Source organism: Triturus cristatus, chromosome 3_1 (genome assembly GCF_964204655.1).
Source record: "Triturus cristatus chromosome 3_1, aTriCri1.1, whole genome shotgun sequence".
NCBI lineage: Eukaryota > Metazoa > Chordata > Amphibia > Caudata > Salamandridae > Triturus > Triturus cristatus.
In genome coordinates, this window is record NC_140583.1 from 1,171,954,934 (window position 1) to 1,171,977,868 (window position 22,935).

The 22,935-nt window shown below is 46.1% G+C and overlaps 1 protein-coding gene across 1 annotated transcript in view; it reads right to left on the reverse strand.

Moving 5' to 3' along the window:
* The window catches only part of ROBO3 (roundabout guidance receptor 3), a 1,168,980-nt gene that overhangs the window by 208,102 nt on the left and 937,943 nt on the right, over positions 1-22,935 (reverse strand). Inside the window, exons 19-21 of the mRNA XM_085646102.1 lie at positions 11,070-11,093; positions 10,942-10,984; positions 10,101-10,249 (exon numbers count right to left, since the gene is read on the reverse strand). Of these exons, the coding sequence (XP_085502228.1) occupies positions 10,101-10,249; positions 10,942-10,984; positions 11,070-11,093 (216 nt within the window). The remainder of the gene's footprint in view (positions 1-10,100; positions 10,250-10,941; positions 10,985-11,069; positions 11,094-22,935) is intronic.

A 22,935-nucleotide genomic window follows, 5' to 3' on the forward strand; every position in this document is an offset into this window, starting at 1 on the left:
TGATAATAACAAATCCAGGAAAACACACTATAAAATAATCATATAGGTAAATTACGGTAACCTAATGCCTCTTGTTTCTAATGTACCAAACCCAAGCCAAAAGTTTAGCAACAGCAATAGCAGCAAATTCATTAGGGTCAAAACGCAAAATTTCAAGTGCTTCTGACCCTTGTCTTGTTCTCAAGGTACGACATGTTGGTTTGAGCCATTTAGCTCGGGGTGCAGCATAGGCGGGGCAGACAAAAAAGATATGACCAACAGAATCAACACAGTCAGTACACCTTTTACAAGAATCACAGGAAACACCCTTCCATTTTTTTATAAAAGAATTAGTCGGAAGAGTGCCTACTCTAAATTGGTGGTAGAGTTTCCTGTCTCGAGGTCTGGTGATGATATCCCAGTACGCCTCAAGATGAGGGATTTTTTTATGGGCCAAGAACCTGCCTGTCAAGGACTCTGCAGAAGCTGAGATTAGATGATTTTGCTGGACCATTGTCCAATAAAGGCCCTTAAAATCTTTCTTGGAGGGAAAGGGGTTATTGGCCGGGTCGGTCCAGAGAATACCCAACCCCATGGAATCCAGGAGTTGTTTAGTCTGTCTAAACCAAGGGATGTTACCAGCCCCCAAGATGGATCGAACGTCAAGAAATGCCTTGGCATAGAGGCCTAACTCGGGGACTGTCCATAATCGCCTCCAGAAAGCCAATGGCTTGAACCTAGCAATGTCATCAAAAGAGTGACAGCCAAGATCCAACAGGAGCGGTTTTACTGGGGTAGAACAAGGAAGGCCCGTGAGCATTCTGAGAAATTTATGTTGTGCCTTAACCAGGGGAGAGAGATCGGCAAAACCCCAAAGTTCGGCGCCGTAAAGGATCGCCGAATTTATCCTAACATTAAAGATTTTAATGGGGGGGCCTATCATTCTCGACTGGGATTGATTTTGTTCTTTAACTAGGCAACCAGAAAGCTGGGCAAATTTAAGAGTTAGAACATCAATTTGCGGCCTCCAATCCAGCTTGTTTTCAAATACTACCCCCAGATAGGTCAAGACATTAGTTCGTTCGAGCAAGACGTTGTCCATGGAGACATGGCCCTTCACACCTCTCCCTTTGTTGAAAACCATATATTTGGTTTTGGACACGTTAACAGACAGGTCAAAATCAGAGCAAAAGTTGGTAAAAACATTCAGAGCCACCTGTAATCCAGACAAAGTCTGGGAAAGGAGTAGGGTGTCATCGGCAAACATAAGGAGTGGAATTTTAATACCTCCCAACATTGGGGCGTCCGTAGAAGTGGAAGAAAAATACTGGACAACTCTGTTAATAAACAGTAAAAACAGAGTGGGCGCAAGGACGCACCCCTGCCTGACACCCCTATTGACCCTAAATCTATCTGTAACCTGGCCCTGTTTCCCCCAACGAACTTGTGCAAAGTTATTATCATGGAGCCTAATGATGATATTCAGGAGATCAACTGGGATCCCTTGCTCCGCCAATACACTCCAGAGTTTAGTCCTATTGACTAAGTCAAATGCTGACCGAAGATCTACAAATGCAGCATATAGTGTGCCACCACACAGATAAACCGTTTTCCAGACAATCAATTGGAACTTGAAAGCCTGGTCGATGGTGCTGGTACACGGTCTGAAACCGGCTTGCTAAGGAGAGATGATGTCCTCCCGCTCAATCCAGATCTGGATTCTTGCCAGGATCATTCTAGCGATGATTTTCTGGACAGAGTCAATTAGACTTATCGGGCGGTAGTTCCCCGGGCAGGAGCGGTCTCCTTTCTTAAAAATAGGAAGAATCTCAGCCCCCCCCCCAAGAATCAGGAATGTCGGTCCCTCTGACTATGGCATTAGCAAAATGTACAATATAAGGCACCCAATTCCCAAGGTCAGATTTAAAAAGGTCCGTGGGAACACAATCCATACCCGGTGCTTTACCACTTGGAACCTTACTTAAGGCCTTTTCTACCTCAACACAGTCGAAGATTAAGGTCGAGGAGGTGGACAAGTCCCTGTATGTTACTAGGGCAGGCCCCTCGACCTGTGAGGGATCCGAGAACTGGGATTCAAAGTGCATCACCCAGGCATCCGGAGGTACATGGTTGGTGCGGACCTGGCTGTTCTGTGAATTGCCCCACTTAACAATGTGCCAAAACAAGGTTAGATTCCGGTGTTTACTGGCAGCCAGGAGGTCGTTCCAGTGATCGTTGTCCCACTCTTGTTTGGCCTTAACTTTGGCCTTGTTATAATCTTTTCTAGCCAATCTGATATTAACCGGATCTTTGATGGTAATAGCAAGTTTTAATTTGCTATATGAGTCTCGGCATGCTTTATTGTACCAGGTAGATGGTTTTAAGATAATAGATTTCTTTGCCTTACAAGGTTTAGAAAAAAGAGATTTAAGGTCAGAGAATAGGTGGTCATGTACAAGTGTGGCTTTACCAACAACATCCTCAGTGCTCTGGAGAGACTGTAAATCGTCCAAAGCACAGGAGACCTTGAAGCCGATCTCTGATAATAGCGCACTATCAACAGCAACCTTGTCCCAGCGTACTCGCCGTTGATCATTAGATAAGACGGCTTCTGCAGTCACTATTTCAGAGGGTTTGATTCTATATGCTGGACAAAGTGAGAGACTCAAAACCAATGGGTTATGGTCACTCTCGGGGCGGTCAAAAACCACCATATCGCATAATGTGGACCAAAACTCCACTTTAACAAGGGCATAGTCAATTCTGCTATTACAACGTCGGCCATCAGAAAAAGTCATCTTTCCACCCTTATCAGAGGCGGTCTGCCCATTGGCAGCCCTGAAACCCCGCTCCATACATAAACCCATCCACTGGGTGACAGACTCGGTCCACCTCTTGATAGGTGGAAGATCGAGAGGAGGGATATTTAGAATCGCGTCCACCTCCCATGTAAGTGAATCGGAGGCAAAGAGCAGGGGTTCGAAACAGCAATTTAGATCACCCACAATGAAGACATTAGTGCCTGTATTAATAGTGTCCAAAAACCCATCCAGTTGTAGGAAGGTATTAGTACCACGTCCACCTGGGAGGCCTCTATTATAGACATTTATAATCAGAAATTCGGGTTCATCGTGGTGTTGCAAAGAGATGATCAATAAATCGAGGCTGTCAATGACCAATTCTTTAAGGGAGTACCCAAGAGTTTGCTTAACCCATATACAGAGGCCGCCAGACGGACGGCCCCTGGTGCCACGAGTGGCCCCCTTGGAGAAATTTACATACCCGGAAAAATAGATGGGATCCACAGCCCAGGTTTCCTGGAAAACCAGGATATCATGGATATTTGCCCAGACTGACCAGTCTTCCGAGGTTACCCTACTACTGAGACCCGCAACATTCCACGAGACCAAAGTCAGGGGGAGAGAACTAGATGGAGTAATACACGGGGAAACGGGGGCGGGGCCCATAGTAGCTGGATGGGTTGCAATGTTATTGGGGCCCTTGCACTCACTCTCGGGGGGACAGGGATCAATAGGGATGAGGGATGGGCTGGTTGGTAGAATGGGCAAGGTACTGGGAAACAAGGTACCCAGACCTACTTGTGCCCCCCTTAAGTCACCTCTCCCTGTTAACCCCGAGATATCTGGACCGGGACAGACCTTACGCACATTGCCCAAATTTTTCTTGTTTGGTGACTGTCAATCAACCCCATCTAGAGAGTTCAGGGGGGCATAGAAATTTGTCAGTGGGAGATGAAAGTCCGGTCTTGTCAGCCGGTGAGAGCTCCTGTTAACCCTTTCCCAAACAGTGGACGTATCACATGTTGATGCGAGGGGGTTGTGGGGATAGAAATATGACAAGTCCAAAGTGGATATGCCTGTCGCTCTCGAGATGTTAGGAAAAGAGCGAATATGGCTCACCACCCTTGGGTCACGAAAATTTATAACCACACAATCACCCTCCACTTGTTTAGCTCTAGTGCCCAACCAACAAACCCTGCGAACTGTCAAAATTTCAGCCCGTAGTCTAGCAGGTAAAGGCCTGTTACCATTTAACCAATGTGTGACTTTGTTCTTCAGCTCGCTATGAGACTCGGGCTTTGCCTGTAGGAGCCGAGGAACACCAGCCATTATAACTGTATATGGTTGGGACTCGGGTGGAAAGTTAATACATGGGAATTTTTGAAAGGGGTCAACATCCTCAAAGTTGGGCTTGCTGATAGAGATATTATTCGAATTGATAGCAGTGTTAATAGTGCAACCTGGTTCTTTCGGGACATCAATATTGACATGAGGGCGGGGTACTTCCACAGCCTGATCGTTAAGAGCTGGAATATTGGGCGGTGCTCTGGCCATAAATACATTAGCAGTGGAACCAGGCCTAATTTTGTCAACTTTATCAAGATTCGAAGGGATCTTGGGACAAATAGGAGACACTGCAATCTTCTCCAACAGAGACGTGTTAGTGAGTACCATACCCTCTATCTTCTCAAGCGAGGTGGAGAGTCGGATAACTCTCTCTAATAAAGGAAGGAGAAGGGATTTAAATAACTTCTCTACAGGCTTGAGAAAATCAGGGGAGGTGGAGTCAGCATTGGGTTGGAGGGTAGGAGGGTGCAGAGACCTCGGACTTCCAGTTTCCAAGAGGGAGCTATCAGACATGGTAAAGTTGGAAGCGTCACAAATGTTTGCGGATTTGAGTGGTTTGGACGCTTTTGAGGTTTTTGCACGTTTCCCCTTGGGAGGAGCTCCCATACGTTTTCTTTTACTCGGAATAAGCCTAGACTTGTGGGCCTGAGTCAATGCTTCAGTAGGTAGTTGGTCAGATAAAGACTGTGGGAGGCTGGTGCTAACAATAGTTGAATCACCACTGGGCTCGGGAGTGCTAATTATCTCGTGCAAGACAACCAATGGACAATGAGCAGGTGTGTCCGAGGGTACTTGTGGGGTATTACATAGTATGTTGGAGATTGGTTGGGGCTGGCTGTTTTCGGGCGAGATGGCTGTCATAATGTTACCGAGAGATGATCGTTTAGCGGACAATTCGAGGGACAATCTTTTTTCAGTTAATAAAATCTCGTGTTCGAGAACACGAGCAGCTCTTGTGATAAAATTGTCGAGAGTCCCTGTTACTTGACCCCCTAAGCTACCCCGCGCCACCTTCCTACCAGACCTTAAAGAGGTCATGTTTAGGGCAGGGCAGACAGGCAATAGGGGGGGTAACCAATAGGAATAAAAGAATGAACCTCTGGGATTAAAAAGAAACAATAAATGTATATATCTAAATTACAATTAATTATTGGTATGCTAAGTATGAACAACAAATACTGAATAAGGCAGTCCACCAATCAGCAGTGAAACATGTACTCACGATAGCAACAATGTTTATAACTCGTTGGGAGAGACCCTTTTTCAGGGGGGTGGCCCGCCCCGTCCTCAACCGACCACGAACGGCCACAAACGGCCCGCTCTTTGCCCGGTCTTCGCCCCGGTCAACGGCGCGTTACTAAAATGAGCTGTTAATAACGAGGGCCGTTAACAAGGAGGCGGCAACGGGAAGAGCAACCAGGTGAGGCGGATCCTCGCAGTCCCAGAGCTAAGCAAGGCAGCAGCCTTCCCCCTAGAGCAGCGTAGCGTCCATGAATGTCTGTTCGCTCCGAGGCACACACCTAATCTTTCCAATTATATCCTGCCCAACAGTTTGACTAATGTATCAAGGAGGGAAATTGGTCTAAAGCACTGCCCATCTCCTCGGTTTCCTCTTTTAAAAATTGGGTCTATGATACTTTCAGCCCATGTTGCTGGTATGCACCTTTTTGAAACACCTCTGCAAACCTGAGTTATGATAGGTCCCCAAAGTGCTATTTGTGACTTATGTGTCTGCAGGGACTCCATTAGAACATGGGGCCTTTCCATTTGTGCATCTTCCTAGGGCGAGATTCCCTTCTTCCAGTGAAACTCTACCAAAATGGGTAACCAGTCTGCTTGCTGGACATAGGACTCAACCATGAGGGTGGTTATATCCCTGAGAAATGGCTGGTTTACTGTTCTCCAGAATAGAGTACTATCTTTACATTCCATGCCTGCCATCGATCTTCCAATGCTCTTTCACGCAAATGGCCCTTTCTTTTCTCTACTGTTCCTTCATATATTATTCGCAATATTGCACTTCTTCTCTTTTTCTTGGCGATGCCCCCAGCGCCCTTCTTAGGTTCTGGTTGGTATGTGAACATTTGTGGTCAAACCAGTCCTGTTTATATGAATTATTGTTTTTGGTTCTAATTGATAAACTTGCCGCTATTAAAGATCTAAGTTTACAAAGTGTCATTAGTATTTTACAGGGACATGAGTCCCATTCAGTGCAGGTGAGATATTCCTCTTTATTATCTTTAATAATTTTGCCTAACAGGACAATGTAAGTCATTACCAGCCTATGCAGCGATCTGAACTGAACCATGCTGTGGAGGACCAATTTTCCCTGCAAGATAATCAGAGTCCGGTGCTGCCTAAATATATTTGAAGTTATAATACCTGTTCGTTAATATTGAAGCTACATTTATCATTTGGTAACAGCCACCTTAGCCATCAACAGTAGCATGTTGGATGAGTCTTGGCTCGCACCGTTTTTGTCAACCAAAAGTCCCTTCAGTTAGGAGCCAGAAACTGAAAAGGAGACACAGTTGCCCAGGCTGCCGGTGTGCCAATACCAGTCAATCTGGGGAAGGGGACTATTTACATAAAAATCTATTATTTCTATACTAATATGCAATCTGCCCAGGGAGAATAACCTACCAGAATACCCAAATTGAGCCAGAAAAATCCATCTCAAGCCCATGACAGTGTGTATACAAGACAACTAATGCTTCTTTGATATTGCCGCACAGACCGATTGCCTGGTCACTGACTCAACCAAACATTCCCATCGGTAAATCAATAATATTTGGGGAAATACACTGAAACCTTCAGGGTTTAGATATTTCAACGTAAAGGTGCACCTTGCATCCACGGCACAGTAAACTCTTAAAAGTTGAGCCATTAAGTGCACTAGGATAACTTAAAGAATGCATAACTTCATTGTGTTAATCCAATCATTCATGTAAATAGACATATTAAGGACACCACTGTTGACTTTACCTCTAGGAACACAGATTTATACTTACACTAATACACTGAAAGAAGCTTTTAGGGTCCCTCATCTTACTTGAAATGGTTGTAACTATACTGAAACAAAGCACAGCTAAATGACTGATTCACGTATATTATCTATACAATATAAAGAAAACACTTATCAATCATTTTGCTGTGGATGATCTAGATCGGTGGTGTTCAACCTTGGTTGATTAGCATGGAGTCATAACAGGGTTTCTCAGCAACCACTGATAAGGTAAACGAATGCAGTTTATAATAATTTCATGAATATTTATGTCACATGGATGTCCTATAAAACTGCCTTCGTCCTCAAAACCTACACTGAACACCACTCTTCTGGTTAGTTGATGGTTTTTAAACCCTAGTTATACACCATCATTATAATGTGTTTGTTTCATGGATGAACGCCAATATTGTATTAACTTGCGTGGGATCACTTAAATCCTCTGTGGCATGGGAATGACAGAAAGAGCATATAAAATCAGAAGAAATCCATGCACTAAACAAATAACATAAAAATATTCCAGGGTGGAGAATCCCTTAGTGAAGTAGTTGGAGCAAAGGAGAAGTTAAACTTACATTTCCACAAATGACACTGTTAGTGAGCTTTCTCATTCAACACGCAGAGCCCTTAACTGCAATGTGAAGTCATCTTTGCGTTCGAAATGTAACCATGTTACAAGCTGCATATGAAGAGCTGCTTGAGCCCTTAACTGCAATGTGAAGTCATCTTTGCGCTCGAAATGTAACCATGTTACAAGCTGCATATGAAGAGCTGCTTGAGCCCTTAACTGCAATGTGAAGTCATCTTTGCGTTCGAAATGTAACCATGTTACAAGCTGCATATGAAGAGCTGCTTGAGCCCTTAACTGCAATGTGAAGTCATCTTCGCGTTCGAAATTTAACCATGTTACAAGCTGCATATGAAGAGCTGCTTGAGCCCTTAACTGCAATGTGAAGTCATCTTTGCGTTCGAAATGTAACCATGTTACAAGCTGCATATGAAGAGCTGCTTGAGCCCTTAACTGCAATGTGAAGTCATCTTCGTGCTCGAAATGTAACCATGTTATAAGCTGCACAGGAAGAGCTGCTTGAGCCCTTAACTGCAATGTGAAGTCATCTTCGCGTTCGAAATGTAACCATGTTACAAGCTGCATATGAAGAGCTGCTTGAGCCCTTAACTGCAATGTGAAGTCATCTTTGCGCTCGAAATGTAACCATGTTACAAGCTGCATATGAAGAGCTGCTTGAGCCCTTAACTGCAATGTGAAGTCATCTTCGCGTTCGAAATGTAACCATGTTACAAGCTGCATATGAAGAGCTGCTTGAGCCCTTAACTGCAATGTGAAGTCATCTTCGCGTTCGAAATGTAACCATGTTACAAGCTGCATATGAAGAGCTGCTTGAGCCCTTAACTGCAATGTGAAGTCATCTTCGCGTTCGAAATGTAACCATGTTACAAGCTGCATATGAAGAGCTGCTTGAGCCCTTAACTGCAATGTGAAGTCATCTTCGCGTACGAAATGTAAACATGTTACAAGCTGCATATGAAGAGCTGCTTGAGCCCTTAACTGCAATGTGAAGTCATCTTCGCGTTCGAAATGTAACCATGTTACAAGCTGCATATGAAGAGCTGCTTGAGCCCTTAACTGCAATGTGAAGTCATCTTCGCGTTCGAAATTTAACCATGTTACAAGCTGCATATGAAGAGCTGCTTGAGCCCTTAACTGCAATGTGAAGTCATCTTCGCGTTCGAAATGTAACCATGTTACAAGCTGCATATGAAGAGCTGCTTGAGCCCTTAACTGCAATGTGAAGTCATCTTCGCGTTCGAAATGTAACCATGTTACAAGCTGCATATGAAGAGCTGCTTGAGCCCTTAACTGCAATGTGAAGTCATCTTCGCGTTCGAAATGTAACCATGTTATAAGCTGCATATGAAGAGCTGCTTGAGCCCTTAACTGCAATGTGAAGTCATCTTCGTGTTCGAAATGTAACCATGTTATAAGCTGCATATGAAGATCTGCTTTCTCTCAGGAAACAAAGGCCTGCTAACAAACTGCCCAGCATATGCATACCTACCCACATAAAACAGTTGTCACTTTGCACACACAGACCTTCTTTCTGCATTTCCGGTCAGTTTACATAGACAGACCATACGCATCGCATAAAATCATTATGACATACAGCCATGTTGACGCTCAAAACACAGAGCCATAAGGACGCTGAGCACATTCTGGGCAGCTTCGATGTTATGACTACAGACCTGCCCGCATTCTCCACATGCACATTACAACATGTTGGCCATAGACAATTTCTCACATAACACAGACACGGGTCTGCTCACGACTTGAAAGGACCACCCTCCAAGCACTGTGACAACACAGAATGGCGCCCGAAACAAACACATCACGCATACCTGTTAACATTTTGCAGACAAACACGAACTGATTCCCTAGAAATAGATGCTATCTTGCTACATCCACCTCCGGTTCGGCGCATAGATACATATACTCCACAGATGCAGAACTCTTCAGACTTTGCACATACCGACCGACTGATATCATTATCGACAAAGACAGACATGCACAAACTCTGCCGATACGGAACTACTAAAACTCAGGAACACAAACGGTTTAAAACCTACCTATTTAGAAGAGCACATTACCATACATCGACCGGGCAGCGTTGCTCATACTAAACTCACACATGCCTTCTCACACCCTCCTGCACATGTCAATAGATTTGTTTTATGTACTGACAGATATAGTTGGAAGTAGTTTTTGTCCCACTGCCACAGTGGAACAATGACCCAATGTGTGGATCTTCGACAATGTATGAAGATCTCAGGGTCTAGTCAAATTAAGCTTTTATTTCGAATTGAGATTGCTTTCATTCCGGACTGAGAACGCGATTTAAATTAATTTCAGAGTTAGGAAAACACCAATACTTTTTCACAAAAAGAAGTCATACCATCGTAGTATCGTTCTGTGGCATCATGATTTTCTGTGCAGAAGTTAATAGCTGTGTCTTTAGGTTTCCCATTGAGCATTAGGTTAGTTGCGGGCCAGGAGTCTGCGAGCCAATGGTAGTTAGATGGGCTTGTGGCTATCATGCCAGGTCTAGGAAAAAGGTGGAGGTAATATTCATTAAAGGATCCATATAAAGCATTTATAGGATATGTGCTCAAAAAGCACCTTGATATGTAAGTCATGGGTCAAAAAATACAGAAATCAAAAACAGGACAAGAGTTCTTTTTGCATTTACATTTTTTACATTCTACATCATCTATGTCTTGAACTTTGACTAATAATATTTAAAAGGGAACACGTAAATAGATCAGATGTCAAAACATCATGAGTTCTACAAATTAATTAGGCTTATCATCGATCGTCCATAATGTCAGCAGTAAAGAAAGAGGAAATGCATATTAAAACATTATCCGCTATCCACTGGTAAATGTTAGCAAAATCATGTGAAGTTTGTTCGTTCTGGCCCATTAGAACGTAAAAAGTTATTTTCACAAAATATGATTTTGGAAACCATATTGTCACGTGTACAACCATCACCTTCCAACCCAGCCCGCAGCTAGGCAATGAGCATGGAATCTGGGGTCCTAATTTCCCCTCCCACGAGCACACAAATAAGGATGGTTGCTGTGTCGTACCATCTATTTCAGTCTCACATCAATGTCAGCAATTGTGATAATGTATGTTATGTTCTTCACCAGCTCCACTAAAACACAATCTAATATATCTAGTGCCTTCTACATCATGCCGTTAGTGTATTTTAACAATGGGGTCTATTGCCTTACCGTCCATTGATGCTTCTTTGGCCATCTCTATGTGGAAAGGATACTGAAGACGATAAAAATGCAGAATTTAAATGCAGCCTTTTGAACAAAAAATAATTAAGACAGCTTTTTTTTAATAGTTAAGTTACCTGCTGGGCTGTATGAAAAAGATGCTATTGAGTGAATGAGAGAAAAACAGTGTTAATTAAAAGTCATCATAGTATTGATGATAGCAGCGATAAAATTCGTACTGGCACACAAGCATCCAACCAAACTAAACTTAAAGTTGGTAGTGTAATATACAGTGAGAAAAGTAACATTTACAAGCTCATGTGATATTTGTTTTAAAATACAAATTGTATCTTAGTGTCCAAAAAGTATAATTCTGGCCTCGTAATAACTTCCATTTTCTTAAATATCTAATTTTTTATTTCTTGAAAACATAGACATCACATAGTGCCTCAATCCCTAGATCACACTGGAGTAATATAGAAACACAGGAGATAGGTAAGTTACAAACGTAATTTTTTAGTTTTTGCCAGGTATGAAACAGAGACCACCTAGTGCAACACGACAACAGCTGACAAAAGTAAAGCACCAACTGACTTAAACTGTCAATCTCAACTCAACATTCCACAGACAATACCATATTGTGGACACACGGTAGTAAAGGAAAGGCAATACCAATAAGGAAAATGCAATTGAAATACTACATAACTTCCCTTCTTAATGGAACGAAGTGAAAAATCAAAATGAAACAATATATCACCCCTCTAAAAGTAATAGAACAAATGAGGGAACATTATGAATGAATAAAGAAAACAATCACCTAGTACATTTCAATTGTAATAGCAAATGTACAATACTTAAAAATCCTAGATCAAACAAGTCCAATGAAAAATAAACAAAATAAAATCTGATAAACAAATAACAGAAGTAAAAAATAATGTAATGTATCAGAAATACAAACCTAGTTTACAAAACCTTAAGATTTGAGTTTTAAAGGTAGACACCTTTGTTGACAACTTCTGTAGACAAAGCGTTTATTGGACCATCAGAGTAATGGTCACACATATTCATATTTTTTTCCCACATTAGCATAATATGTGTGTGTGTGTGTGTGTGTGTGAGAGAGAGGAAGCGCTCACATACAACCTTGCAACCCCTTCTGCATTCCAACAATTACATCCATTCACTTTCACCGACTTAGTACAAACTCTATCTACTTTCATAGGCTCACCAAACTTGTTGTCACCTTTCTTCATAAGAATACGCGCAAGGTTACCCACTTCCAGATCCACAGTATGCAAATTTTTTCTTTTATACAAGTACAACTTCTGCTTGTTTTGTGCTTTAGCAACATTCAATCTAGCAGTTTGCCCCTAGGTTATTTTATCCAACTCCACCTGGGGCATTGCAGCCCAGAAAACCAGTGACCCGACCATATTTGATTGGCCTCAAGTATCTCCAGTAGTCACTCTTTTCAACTCTTTTGCACCACTGGGACAGCTTGACTCTTGTGATTGACTGGTTAGCCCAGATCTCACGAATCCCATGGCGTCTATACATCTTGATCCCAAGGACCAGCCTGCCCAGGAGACTATCAGCAGCCCTCTATTAAATAATAAATCCTGTAACATTGTCTCATGCAATATAGCCGGTCTGGCTAGTAAGTTCTCGGGCCATGCTAGGCTATGCTTCATTAAAAAATATGACACTATCTGCTTGCAGGAGACCTGGATTATTGACAATACCTATTTTTTAGAGGGATATACACTTTTTCACATTCCTGCACTCCCTTCAAGGGCTGGTCGACCGAAAGGGGGTCTTGCAGTTTGTTTTGCTTAGGTTAAGTATTGGCACAGTGGTATTAAACGCGATTAACCTGTGTCTGTAAGCATTAACATTTTCTTCAGGGTCACATAGATTACTGCTTTAAAATTTTTATAACTTTACATCATCACTTCCTGAGGTGTGTAATGTTACACGATTATGTTCTTTTTTGATGAATTGTACGGCTATGTAAAACTGGTAACGTAGTTTTGTTAGGAGATTCTAACATTCATGTCTGTGGGACTTAAGGCGGTCGGGTTTGGGTGCCTCTTGCCCTCGTGTAGCTGGTGTACACTTTAAACATAGCAGTCAGGGGGAGAAGCTAAATATCCTAGTCTGTGACTGGGAGTTGCAACCAACCAAGGAAAAAATGACCCCCACTAGGAGGTATTTTATCCCCACTTTCAAGGGGTCAGGAGGTGAACCTTCCATTATTGATGATATATATATATATATGTTTTTATTAATAGGTTTATTGAGTTTTTAAAACAAGGGAAATAAAACAAGACAATGAAATAAAGACATTGACATGGTCCAAGTGATGTTATCAACATGCAGCGGTTCAATGATCATACATCGTAGGTGCATACTATAAAAGAAAGGAATAAAGCAGCCAGTATATCAGACACACGAGTGGTCCCACCCACCGAACGATACAGAGCCCCTTATCTACCATGTCTCTACACAGATGGGAAGATGCGTGGGAGGTTGAGTGTTCAGTGTCAAAAATGAGGGTCTCGTTACGTGGTAGGGTCTTGGTTGTCGCGATCTGCCGTCGGAGGAGTAGTGTCATCATGGTCGAACGCCGTCAGGGTGGATCTCCTGGTCATATATAGGGCCCAGAAATTTTTGGGTCTGTTGCGGGGTGGTAGTAACTCGCCATAGTTTTCCGTTTGAGTGCAGCAGTACAGCATGTCTCTGGACCACTGCGCCAAAGTAGGTGTCGGGCCGCGAAGCCAACAGTGCCACGCATCTCTTCGCTAGGAGGAACGCCATGTCCACAAGATGTCTGTGTGTCTTGCAAAGTGATTTGGAATAGCCCAGTAGAGCTAGGACCAGGTCCGGAGATAAATTCGTGTCCGTAATGCGGTTAATTTCAGTGAAGACATCTCCCCAGAAGTGGGCAACCCCCGGGCAGACCCAGGCCACGTGAAAGAAATCAGCGATAAGTTCTCCGCATCTTTCACACTGAGGTCCCTCGCGTAGGCCATAGCAGTATAATCGTTCCGGCGTATAGTAAACCCTGTTAAGGAATTTAAAGTGGACTAATCTATGACGTCCGTTGAGCGAGATTCGTTTGGTACTCAAGCAGCAGAGGAGCCACTTATCATCCGTCAGTTCTACCTGTAAGTCTCGCTGCCACGCCAGTCGTGGTTTGGTGTATGCGCCTTCCCTGACAGATAGCGTGGTGCGATATATTCTAGATAATAATTTAGCGGGTGACTGTGCTTTAATAACAGCGGTCAGAGCCGGGATCTCTGGGGGTTACGCCATATACTCCCCAAGTAGATCCCTGAGAGCGTGTCTAACTCTATGGAATTGGAATTGCGCAAGGAGCGTCTGTACGTTATCCCCCTCTGCAACATCCTCCCAGGAACGGGTGGTGCCATCTGTAAAGAGGTCTTCTATGGTATGTATGTTTAGCGTCTGCAATGCAATTATGACTCCCCTGTCCCTGCACGGAGCAAGCCAGTGGCACCAGTCAAGACGGGCCATTGGAGCATATAGAATATTACCGGCTTGAGCGTCCAGTATATAATGCCAAGCATGTGTGACCGAGTTTAGAGAGTCCAGAATGCCAGCGTGTCTGTCACGAGGCGAGAACAGCAGGGCTGGTAGAGGCCTGGGGTCGGCAACGATGGTCTCAATCTGTATGTGCGGTATGTCAGAGGGTCCGTGTATCCAGTGATATGCATGAGAGCATTGAGAAGCTCTATAGTATAATTCCAAGTCAGGTGCACCAAGGCCTCCTATCATATATGGCAATGTCAATATCTTCCAAGCAACGCGTGGCTGTTTGCCCGCCCACGCCAGACACACCATTAGTGCGTGCAGACGCCGAAAGAATGTTTTGGACAGGACCATGGGAATGTTCGTAAAGAGGAAAAGGAAGCGTGGTAGGACAATCATTTTCATGAGGGATACTCTGCCCATCAATGCGGGTGCGGGAGACTGACCCATATTTCGACATCATCCTCCAGCTTGGAGATAGCAACTCCATAATTCTCCCTCAGGACAGCCTCCGAGTCTGTATGTAGCCGGATACCTAAGTATCGCACTGTCTCTGTGGTACATTGCAGGGGATATTCCGGCTCAAATCGAACCGTGGCTGGGGTGAGGGGGAACATGATGGACTTGTTCCAGTTGACGTTTATACCTGAGAGGGAACCGAAGAGGACCACCTCGCGTAGGACTGGAGAGAGGTTGGTCTCAGGCTCTCTAACATAGATAAGCGTGTCGTCTGCATACGTAGATACAATTAAACGGTAGTTTGGAAACCGTATGCCCCTCTGCCCGTGATATTCCCGTAGGGAACAGGCTAGAGGTTCTGCCGTCAGGGCATATAGTATTGGAGATAGAGGGCAGCCCTGTCTCGTACCTCTGCAAACTTGTATGGGGTCAGTGACCAGAGATCCAATCCGGATGCGTGCCGTGGGGGAGGAGTATATTGTCGCGAGGAGTTGCAGGAAGACAGCCCCTACTCCCATTCGGCCAAGGACATATTTCATGAAAGGCCACTCGACCGAGTCGAAGGCCTTTTCCATGTCCAAAAAGACCGCAATTGCTGGGACCTCCAAACGGGTATGCTGTAGAGCTGCAAAAACGGTGCGCAGATTATAGGTTAAGTTCCGGCTAGGTACAAAGCCAGCCTGCTCCGGTGCCACCAAAGTGGTGACAAGTGGGCTGAGACCATTGGCAAGCAGCTTCGCGAAGATTTTAACGTCCACATTCATAAGGGACAAAGGTCTATACGATGCGCACTCATCCAGAGGCTTCCCCGGTTTGAGTATGGCTACCAGAATCGCTTCTCGCATAGTCGGAGGCATCGTTCCTGAGGTGCATATATCCTCAAACAGTGTGAGTAAGTGTGGAATTAGGAGGTCCTGGAACGCCTTATAGAAGGCTACGGTGAGACCGTCACTCCCCGGCGCGCTTCTCGCTCTCATCTCCAAGAGGGCTAGGACTACTTCTTCCTGCTCGATCGGGCGCATCAGGAACTCACGGTGCCAGTTGGATAGCCATGGGAGTATTATTGATTATATGTTAATCTCTACTCCCCTTTATTATCTGATTTCAGATTTTACAATAATAGCTAGTAATTTTAGCGACCATAATCCCCTGTGTATCAAAGGTAGCTGGCCTATATTTGATCCAAAAAGACAGAGGAGGTGTTTTGTGGGCTACAGATGGCGGGAGACGGCTTAAATGGGGACAGATCTTTCCAGACTCTCTTTTAGAGTCCCTTTTAGAGTCATGCCAGAGGGAGTTTCAGATCTGCCAGAATGCGGAGCCAGAGTCAGATGAGTCCATCTTCCGTGCTTCTAATAGATCTCCAAATCTGTTATCAAGTTACTAACGGTCCTTCCTCACGGAACTGTCAGAGAAAGGGCACCCAGATCGTTTAATCCAGAATGCACCCTTGCTGCTAGCAGGCTTAAATCAGTCCTGCATGCCTCCCCTAGGAACACTGTGCTAGTTAAAATTAGAAGAAAACAGTATAAACTAGCCCTTAGTAAGTGCAGGGAGGCTCTGAAGGAGGAAGCCTGGGGTAAACTCATGGAAGCAACAACTTTTGCAGTGCCAAGTTTTGGAGCATTATCAACAGCCCCTTTTTAGGAGTTGAGGCTGCCAATGTCCTTGAGTCACATATTAGAGAGGATGACTGGGTTAGCCATTTTGAGGGCATGTTTAAGGGAGCTCCGAACTTGTTGTCTTTACCGGAATGTTGTGTTATACCCACAACCCTAGTAGTAGCAGAGGATGAAGTAAGGAGAGGTATTATTAGCAGGACACGTAATATGGCTTCGGGCCTAGACGGGATCCCTCCTGACTTATTTGTCGAATGTGGTGCTATGGGCCCCAGTGCTCGCCTTTGTAATTTATGCAGTCATTAGGTACGGCACCCCTGATGTTTGGTCGACCTCCATTATTGTGCCAGTCTTTAAAAAGAGGGATAGGGACAGTACCACTTGCTATAGACCCATCTCCCTGTTAGACTCTGTGGTAAAAGTGGTAGGTAGGATATTGTTGGGTAGATTATCGACCTGGGCTACTGACAATGTTTTGTCGGAGGCCCAATATGACTTTCACCCCGGTCGCTCTACAATTGATCAATGTTTGAACCTATTCCTGATAACAAACAAATATACAGTTGCCCGTTAAGGTACCATCTTTTTAGCCTTCATGGATTTGTCATCCGCATTCGAATGCGTGAACAGAGGCAAATTATGGGAGATCCTCTCCTCCCTAGGGGTAGACAAAGAGAAAGTCTCCTTTCTATACAATCTTTATCGAGACACCAGGGCGGTCGTGTGCTACTCGGTTGACCTGAAGGTATCACGCTCGTTCCCGGTCAGGGGTGGCGTCCGACAAGGTTGTATCTTGGCCCCACTTCTTTTCAATCTCTATATTAACAACTTAGAGAAAATTCTTCTGGAGACCAAGGCAGACTACCCCCAGGGAGGACGGTGAGGTCTCCTAGTCCTACTATACGCAGATGACGCCGTCTTGATGGCAAGGACAGAGAGACCTGCAAACACTTTTAGCCACATTTGGCCAGTTTACGGGAGACCTGGATTTGAAGATTAATGATTCAAAAATCATATATTATACAGGTGGGAATGCGCCTGAGCAGCTAATAATCTCCTAAGGTAGGTCTTATCCCAATCCCTAAGGCCTCCATGTTCTCCTACCTGGGGGTACTCTTTGATGACAACATGAAATGGGTGCCACAACTTTTATGCAAAAGAAATGACCTAAATAGGGAGTCATCAGCAATATTTAATTTTGCCACAAGTTTGGGGAAAAGACCAGTGGGGGTTCTTATGGAGTTTTATAAGGCTAAATGTATGTCAAACGCTCTCTAGGGCAGTGAAATTTGGGGGTACGTCGAAACAAAGGATATTCAAATAGCAGAAAATAAATTCATGAGACGGCTACTATCTGTCCCTCAGGGTACCCTCGCATTTATCACTCATGAGGAGTAAGGAATGCCTTACATTACAGATCTGATAGCCTTCTGTCCATGTTCCCTTTGGTTAAAAACATGGGTTAAAGAGGGGGACTCATTAAATAAGGCAATCCTTAAAGACTGCGTGGCCATGGCAGACGTATTAAAGGTACAGTAGCTTAAATATATAGAAAGGAGGCTGACAAGATCTTTTTTCCACCCCCAAAGGAATACGAAAGGAGGATCTAGTACTCCTTAAGATGGTGTTTACTGCACGCAAGACTATGTTAAGGGAGGAGCGGGAGCTCGTGAAGCCCAGTGTACGCTGGTTTGTCATGTTGAGGACAGCAGTGATGGCAGATCCGTACTTACTGGGTTTTGCGAACTCCTTCGATCGATTCCTTTTAACTAGGTTTCGGCTGGATCGCTTATCTACTTCTCGCTTATCCAAGGGGTACAACTAGAGGACAACCCCTTTCGTCTTGCGGCTGCAATGGTTTATCTCCGCAAGACATGGTTCATTTTACAATGTTCTGTGCATTTTACGACACACTGAGGAAATCCTTCTTAATCCCCATCATGAAACAGGCCAATTTTAGTCAAGTTCGGCCCACTTTTTTATTCCCTCAGATGTTGACGGGTAATACCGTCTTTCATGTGTTAAGTTTTTTAAAATCTGCCATTAGGCTTAGGGCGAGTTGTGATTAACCCACCGATTCAGGTACAGGGGCTTTTATGTATTCTTTTTAGCAGGTGTGCTTGTCTGTCCTAGGTAGTCGGGATATTAGTCGCAATATGTAGACAAAAAAATCAACTGTTAAGCTGTTATACCAGGTCTACTCCTGTATTTGTACATACTGTACTACTTAACTTCTTATTTTGAATTTAAATATTGTGCTTTTATGGTTGTATCTCTATGAAACCGAATAAAGATATTTTTACTTTGACTTTGAATCTAGCAGTATTATCAAGAACATTGATAGATACTCCCTGCTTGACCCATTTAGCCATCTGTCCCAGACACACGTTTCTGCCAGGTTTGCATGTTCTTAACATCTCAAATGGTGATATCTTGTTTGAAGAATGTGTTGTCCGATAAAACCAAAGCACAGGAGCTAACAGTATTTACAAGCACACACCTGTTAGAAAGTGCCCCCTGGATGCACTCAACCAAAACTTAGTTCATGCTTTCAACAAGCCCTTTCGTCTGTGGGTGGTAAAGAGAACTTTTCAAATGTTTAATGTCACCTGCTTTAAGGAAGTTTGGGTGGAGGACTGTCCCCTGTTGCTGCGACAGGATATCCTCCCGAAGAGACAGTCAGATCGGGGGATCCACGCTCATACTGAGTAGCTCGGGATACCAAACTCTTCAAGCCCAGTCCGGTGCCACAAGAATGACTTGGGCCTGGTCGCTCCTGATCTTCTTCAGCACTCTGGGCAGAAGTGGTATAGGTGGAAAGACGTACAACAGACCGTAACTCCACTCGCGACGAAAAGCGTTGCCTAGCAAGTGCCGCCTTGGAAACTCCAACGCGCAGAACTGCTGATACTGCACGTTCTCTTCGGTGGCAAATAGATCTAACCAAGGTTTTCCCCACTGCTGAAAGAGACCTTGCACCACCTCCGAGTGAAGACGCCATTCATGACCCAACATGCACCTGCAGCTGAGTTTGTCCGCCCTGGCGTTCTGGGTACCTGCCAGGTGTTGAACCAACAAGGAAATGCGTTGACGTTCCAGCCATGTCCAGAGACGTAGAGCCTCCTGACATAGGGTCCACGACCCCACCCCGCCTTGTTTGTTGCAGTACCATATGGTGGTGGTGTTGTCTGTGAACACCTGCACTACTCTCCCCTTGACAGAGGGAAGGAATCCTTTCCAGTGCAAGTAGGATCGCCCTGAGCTCCAAAAGATTGATATGGAGCATGGACTCCGCCGGCCCCATTCCAGAAGGGACGAGTCCGTCACTGTGTGCTCCGGTTGGGGAAGGGAGAGGGCTCTGCCGCTGACCCAACGTTGGTTCGTGACCCACCACTGCAAGTTCTGTGCAGTGCCCTCCGAGATCTGGACGTAGTCGGACAGGTTCCCCTGATGCTGCGTCCACTGGAACTTCAGGTCCCACTGCAGAGCCCGCATGTGCCATCTGGCATGATCCATTAGCAGGATGCAGGAGAACATGAGGCCCAGCAGCCTCAGGGTCTTCCTGACCGAAACCCAGGACCAGGGCCGAAAGATCGGAATCGTAGCCGAATGTCCCGGACTCGCTGTTCGGGTGGATAAACCCGAAACTGCACCGTATCCAGAACCGTTCCGATGAAAAGGAGCTTCTGAGACGGAATCAGGAGCGACTTCGGCACGTTGATGGAAAACCCCAGCAAATGCAGGAGGTCGGCTGTAGTCTGGTGGTGGGAGACGACTGCTTGGGGTGAGCCCGCCTTCAACAGCCAGTCATCCAGATAGGGAAAGACTGAATCCCCTGATCTGCGCAGATGAGCTGCGACCACCACCATCACTTTCGTGAACACCCAAGAGGCGCTGATAAGGCTGAAAGGGAGCACGGTGAACTGAAAGTGCACGTGGCCTACCGTGAACCGTAGGTAACGCCGGTGGGCTGGCAGGATGGGGATATGAAAATAAGCATCCTGAAAGTCAAACGCTACCATCCAGTCTTGCGGGTCAAGGGCAGATAAGACCTGAGCAAGCGTGAGCATCTTGAACTTCTCCTTGTGGAGGAAGAGATTGACATTCCGGAGGTCTAAGATAGGCTGCAGGCTCTTGTCCTTCCTGGAACCACGAAGTAGTGGGAATAACAACCACGACCTACTTCTGGCGTCGGAATGCGCTCGATGGCCCACTTGGCGAAGAGGGCCGCAATTTCCTGCTGGAGAAGTGACAAGTGATCCCCGACATGCGGTGGTACTGAGGTGGCATGGCTGGAGGGGTAGACTGGAAGGGGAGGGAGTAGCGGGATTGACCCGTCCGCTGTCCTCGTGACCCACCATGGCGGTTCCCATGTCTGCGGCTGTGCTGAGACTGTGGCTGCGCAGGCTTGCGAGTCTGAAAGGAACCTTTCGACCTTGAACTCAAAAGGAGTGAAAAGCGGGCTCCGAGGGAGTACGTGTGGTGGCGAGACCCAAGGACTGGGCCGTAGCCCGAGAGTCCTTAAAGCGTTCTAGGGTGCTATCCGCCTTGTCACCAAAGAGGTGTGTGCCATCAAAGGGCATGTCCAACAAGGTGTTCTGGATATCCCCGGAGAAGCCAGTAGTTCGGAGTCAGGGCATAACGACGGAGCACCACTGTCGTGGAAAGTGCCCTACCGAGAGAATCGGCCGTGTCAAGCCCACAACAGATAGTACATTTTGCAGCATCTCTCCCTTCGGTAATGGCTTGGGAGAGAACCGCCCGTGCTTCCACAGGGCACTGAGGCAGCACCTGTGCCACGGTGTCCCACACAGAATGGGAATAGCGGCCCAGCAGGCACGCAGTATTCACCGCCCGCAACCCGGAGCTGGCAGAAGTGAAAATCTTTTTCCCAAACTGTTTCCTAGATTCCGTGTTCGGAGGAGCAGAAGGGAACGCACTCGGTGAGGCAGAAGCCTGGACAACCAGACTCTCAGGCGTCGGGTGTTATGTGAGAAAGCTGGGATCGCCGGGTGATGGCGGCGTGCCACACCCTTGTCTAGAGGAACTCTTGTGTTAGGTTTGTTCCATGTGCTAGGATATCGGTAAGCGCTTCATTGAAGGGCAGCAACGGCTCCACAGAGGAGGACTGCGGCTGCAGCACCTCAGTCAGGAAAGTGGTCCTGATAGGTACACAAGGGAGCTCGAGGTTAAGAGCCTCAGCCGCCCTACGCAACCCCACTGAAAAAGTCCCAACCTCCTCCGTAGCCACGGAAGAAGGGGACAGAGTACCAGGGTGTGGAGAGAAATCCAGATCTACTGGACCCTCCACATCGCCTTCCCATTCAGGCTCATCCTCGCATTGAGCTCCAAGAGGGTCCTCACACTCCTCCCAGTACTCCCCTTCGTCCACCGGTTGTTGAAGAGGCCGGTAAGGACGAGGTGCCGTGGGAAATGGGACACACTCCCCACCAAGCAATGGAATGGGGGGGGTAAGATACCAGTCCGGGTTTGGCGCTGCCCGGCATCAGCGCCTGTGCCGAGGCCTGATCCAGACCCGGTGGCGCCGCAGGGTATGGTGCTGGTATAGCCGAGGCCAAAGACGGTGGCACGGAGACAGACCCTCCCGATGGATCCGCGAGGCCCGAAGGCGCTCCGGAGGGACCCGACGGGGCAAACAAAAGACGCAAGGCCGACACAAAGGCCTGCACCTCGTCCGAAGTCATGTGCGGTCCAACGGAGCCGCGGGGGAGTGACCGCCCAACCCCTCCACCGCGTCCTGCAACCGGTGGGGGGTAGAGGAAGCGCGACGTCGCTTCTTCGACTTTTTATGGCGCCTAGACTTACCTGTCCCCGATTCCGACGAGCGATGCTGATGGCTCCGCAACCGGTCCCTCAACCTCCCATGGGATCGGGACCTCGATCGGCGCAGAACCGATTGCCGGACCTCCAACAACTTGCGGGAAAGCTCCCGCAAAGCTTTTGGCATCATGGCCCGACTACCGGGGCATGCCTCAGGGTCATGGGCGTGTCCCAAGCAAAAGAGACACACGTAATGCGGGTCCGCTACCGACATGTTCCGACGGCAGGCCCTACAGCACTTAAACCCGGGCATCCCTCCTGCACCAGGAGTCAAGTACTCGACAAAACAAGTTGTCAGAAACCAAGTTAAAACTTTTTTAACTAGGGGTACCGCTCTCTCTCGCTGCTGCGCGGAAAAAGAAAGAACTGACGTCAGCGCGCGTGGGCGCGTCTAAGTAGTTCCAACGACGTCATCTGGGCGTCTACGACGACAGCGATGTATGCGGAGCCGTACGACGACACCAACCGACACGCAGGGGTACTGCTAACGATAACTTTCCGGATCCAGTCTGATGCCTGGGAATATTCTAAG